The sequence below is a fragment of the Mya arenaria genome, chromosome 8 (genome assembly GCF_026914265.1).
Source record: "Mya arenaria isolate MELC-2E11 chromosome 8, ASM2691426v1".
NCBI lineage: Eukaryota > Metazoa > Mollusca > Bivalvia > Myida > Myidae > Mya > Mya arenaria.
The window spans coordinates 38534154-38538915 of record NC_069129.1 but is presented as its reverse complement, the minus strand read 5'-3'; the positions used below and the strand labels follow the sequence as shown (position 1 = coordinate 38538915).

The following is a 4762-nucleotide window of genomic DNA, read 5'->3' as shown; positions in this document are numbered from 1 at the left end:
CTTGTCTGTGCACACGGTATACTGCCCTTGTGCGTGCATTTCAATCATGGTCATTCAATCCTAATTAGTTTCATGATTTCATTTGATACCCGTAACTTTGGCAAATCCACAATCGTCTCGTTAAAGGTGCAACCACACAGACAACTCAGTCTCTGTTTAAGCTCTTTCCTTCTCTCGTCTGCTTTTGGGTTTTATTTCGATTGGGGAATATATAATGACGGTAAAGTTGGGAGGTATAGTTGGTAGTTAGTAGTTGGGGATTCGAATATTCAGCTACATGCTAGTTGCCAGTTGGGGATTCGAATATTCAGCTACATGCTAGTTGCCAGTTGGGGATTCGAATATTCAACTACATGCTAGTTGCCAGTTGGGGATTCGAATATTCAGCTACATGCTAGTTGCCAGTTGGGGATTCGAATATTCAGCTACATGCTAGTTGCCAGTTGGGGATTCGAATATTCAGCTACATGCTAGTTGCCAGTTGGGGATTCGAATATTCAGCTACATGCTAGTTGCCAGTTGGGGATTCGAATATTCAACTACATGCTAGTTGCCAGTTGGGGATTCGAATATTTAACTACATGCTAGTTGCCAGTTGGGGATTCGAATCATCAACGACAAAGTAGTTTGACGTTGATATTAAGCTACTCCACCGTTCCCAGTTGGTTATTTGCAAATTTCAAACTACCAACCATGCAGATGGAAGTCAGGGGCGTAGCTTCCTTTAGGCCATGTAGGCCGTGGCCTACACATTTTTCAGAGAAAACGAAATAATAAAAATGCCAAATCTGCAATAAAAACTGAAGGCATAGGGGGTTAGGGGCTTAAATTTGAAATCCTGACAAATGCGCCTTAATATAGATTTAATTCAAGGTATAACACAGTGATAGTGTTGTTCTCATTAATGTTTTTACAACAAACGCACATACGACAACCTAGCTGGAATAAAATTTGGAGGGGGCGGGAGACCCCAAATAAGTGGCCTACACATTTATTTTCGTCAAGCAAATCCCCTGGTAGTTGGGGATTCAGATTTTGTCTTGTTTTATGGTTGAAAGGTTCATATGTGAAGAAATCACTCGCCAAATGAATTATTATGCGTGTACATGTACACAGATGTATCTTCGTCAGTTTTGTTTTATTTGAGTATTGTTTTCTATATTCGCCAGTTGGATATTCAAAAAGTACCAACTTGCAACTAGTAAGTAGTTGGATATTCGAATCCCCAACTACCTCCCAACTTTACCGTCATGAAAAAATAAATAATTATGCATTTACCAATGCTTTGTCCGATCGGGGAGGCATGTAGGGGAGGTGGCATAGTGAAGGTGGCATGTAGGGGAGGTGGCATATAGGGGAGGTGGCATGCAGTTGAGGTGGGTGGCATATAGGGGAGGTGGCATATAGGGAAGGTGGCACATAGGGGAGGTAGCATATAGGGGAGGTAGCATATAGGGGAGGTGGAACATAGGGGAGGTGGAATATAGGGGAGGTGGCATATAGCGGAGGTGGAATATAGGGGAGGTGGCATATAGCGGAGGTGGAATATAGGGGAGGTGGAATATAGGGGAGGTGGCATATAGGGAAGGTGGCATAGTGAAGGTGGCATGTAGAGGAGGTAGCATATAGGGGAGGTGGAACATAGGGGAGGTGGAACATAGGGGAGGTGGAATATAGGGGAGGTGGCATATAGGGGAGGTGGAATATAGGGAAGGTGGAATATAGGGAAGGTGGAATATAGGGGAGGTGGAACATAGGGGAGATGGAATATAGGGGAGGTGGAACATAGGGGAGGTGGAATATAGGGGAGGTGGAATATAGGGGAGGTGGAATATAGGGGAGGTGGAACATAGGGGAGGTGGAATATAGGGAAGGTGGAACATAGGGGAGGTGGAACATAGGGGAGGTGGAATATAGGGGAGGTGGCATATAGGGGAGGTGGAATATAGGGAAGGTGGCATATAGGGGAGGTGGAATATAGGGAAGGTGGAATATAGGGAAGGTGGAATATAGGGGAGGTGGAACATAGGGGAGGTGGAATATAAGGAAGGTGGAATATAGGGGAGGTGGAACATAGGGGAGGTGGAATATAGGGAAGGTGGAACATAGGGGAGGTGGAACATAGGGGAGGTGGAACATAGGGGAGGTGGAATATAGGGGAGGTGGAACATAGGGGAGGTGGAATATAGGGGAGGTGGAACATAGGGGAGGTGGAATATAGGGGAGGTAGCATATAGGGGAGGTGGAACATAGGGGAGGTGGAATATAGGGGAGGTGGAACATAGGGGAGGTGGAATATAGGGGAGGTGGAATATAGGGGAGGTGGAATATAGGGGAGGTGGAATATAGGGGAGGTGGAACATAGGGGAGGTGGAACATAGGGGAGGTAGCATATAGGGGAGGTGGAACATAGGGGAGGTGGAATATAGGGGAGGTGGAACATAGGGGAGGTGGAACATAGGGGAGGTGGAACATAGGGGAGGTGGAATATAGGGGAGGTGGAACATAGGGGAGGTGGCATATAGGGGAGGTTGGTGGCATAGAATGGAGGTGGGTTGCATATACGTAAGGTGGCATATATGGGAGAGGGGAGGTGGCATATAGCGGAGAGGGGAGGATGCATATAGGTGAGGTGGCATATGGGGGAGAGGGGAGGTGGCATATAGGTGAGGTGGCATACAGGGGAGTTGGCATATAGGGGAGACGGGTGGTATATAGGGGAGGTGGGTGTCATATAGGGGAGGTGGTATGTAGGGGAGGTGGCATATAGGGGCCTTTATTCAGCTTGCACGTGATTCCTGATAGACAGGAGTTTCCCAATCTCATAGATTTTGACAAATTTCCTGCTGATTGCAGGTGGGAGGTGGGGTTTTGACAAATACCTCCCTCCACGCCGTTAGTGCAAAACATTGATAGATTGACTTGCGGTGTGTATGATTTTGCCCACCATTAAACACTGAAGATCAAAATACTGAATTCACTGGGAGATATTCTGGTCAAGTGTTTCGAACAAGTCTCATTATTACCAAATTGAGTTCTTATACAACTATTTTTTAGGATTTCCATTAGGAACAAAACGATTGAAAAACTAATAAATTAATTGCCATTTCTGTATGATGTACATGACACGTACATACATGTATTTATATTGTTCTATCCATGTCAACGTAGTCCTAACAAAACATTTGGGGATGTTGCTTTAATGTGAACGTGAAAGAGAAACCAAGTGCATTGGTCAATCATTTGCATAATTATCTTTATTTACGCAGAATAATTTGGCAGAAAATTACTTTAATTCAAATTTAATGAGACAAAGCAAATTCAAAATTGCAGTCTGGCTGCAAATCAGGATTATCCTGTATATAATCATACTTTTTTGTTGAAAATATTACCGCGCTTGCAAGAAAAGTACTGCATTGAAATGAACATTCTCTGTATAGAGTTTCTATTTGAATGGGAACTATCCCTGAGATGGGTGTTCCTTCTATAGTCTACACAATTAGTTTCACTGCTAGATGCACAAGGTCCATGTGTGATTGTATTACACTTTGTGAGACCTTGAATGATAACATCTATTTTTTGTTGATTAACGTATTGGAAAGTCATATATAATTCGATTCATTGATTAATTAAAAGACCTCTGGATAAATCAACTACATGTATGAGGGCCATAAAATCACTGATGGGTGAAATCTGGAAGTGAGACTGGTCCCAGGTGAAATACAGCTCATCCATCAGACTGTCCTCATTCCTTGCAACTACAGAGAGCGTTCATTGTCTTTAAGAGGAACCTATTATAATAAAGCCTAAACATTGTCATCAGGTAGGTCCAACGGAAAGCTCCCTTCAGGTGGGGAAGGTCGTTGGTGCATGTTTATGGCCATATTCTCACAGCATGTAAAGGCAAGATGTTTATGGCCATATCCTCACAGCATGTAAAGGCAAGATGTTTATGGCCATATTCACACAGCATGTTAAGTCAAGATGTTTATGGCCATATATTCACACAGCATGTTAAGGCAATATGTTTATGGCCATATATTCACACAGCATGTTAAGGCAAGATGTTTATGACCATATATTCACACAGCAGGCAAAGGCAAGATGTTTATGGCCATATTCACACAGCATGTTAAGGCAAGATGTTTATGGCCATATTCACACAGCATGTTAAGTCAAGATGTTTATGGCCATATATTCACACAGCATGTAAAGTCAATGGTAAAGTCAAGATGTTTGTTGCCATATTCACACAGCATGTCATGTCAAGATGTTTGTGGCCGCATATTCACACAGCATGTCAAGATGTTTGTGGCCATATCCACACAGCATGTCAAGATGTTTGTGGCCATATTCACACAGCATGTAAGGATGATTGTGGCCATATTCACACAGCATGTCAAGATGTTTGTGGCCATATTCACACAGCATGTAAGGATGATTGTGGCCATATTCACACAGCATGTCAAGATGTTTGTGGCCATATTCTCACAGCATGTCAAGATCTTTGTGGCCATATTCACACAGCAATTCAAGTCAAGATGTTTATAGCCATATTCACACAGCATGTAAGGATGTTTGTGGCCATATTCTCACAGCATGTCAAGATGTTTGTGGCCATATTCACACAGCATGTCAAGTCAAGATGTGTGTGGCCATATTCACACAGCATGTAAGGATGATTGTGGCCATATTCTCACAGCATGTCAAGATGTTTGTGGCCATATTCTCACAGCATGTCAAGATGTTTATGGCCATATTC

General features: G+C 43.3%; 1 protein-coding gene across 1 annotated transcript; it reads right to left on the bottom strand.

Moving 5' to 3' along the window:
- Positions 1 to 1266: 1266 nt before the first annotated feature.
- LOC128244171 (uncharacterized) lies at positions 1267 to 2694 on the bottom strand. Its single transcript, XM_052962188.1, has one exon. The coding sequence runs from the start codon at positions 2692 to 2694 to the stop codon at positions 1267 to 1269; it is 1428 nt and encodes a 475-aa protein (XP_052818148.1).
- Between the last annotated feature and the right edge of the window lie 2068 nt (positions 2695 to 4762).

Excerpts from the sequence above, each read along its gene's own strand:
- LOC128244171 (XM_052962188.1), bottom strand. The coding sequence starts at position 2,694 with ATGCCAACTCCCCTGTATGCCACCTCACCTATATGCCACCTCCCCTCT.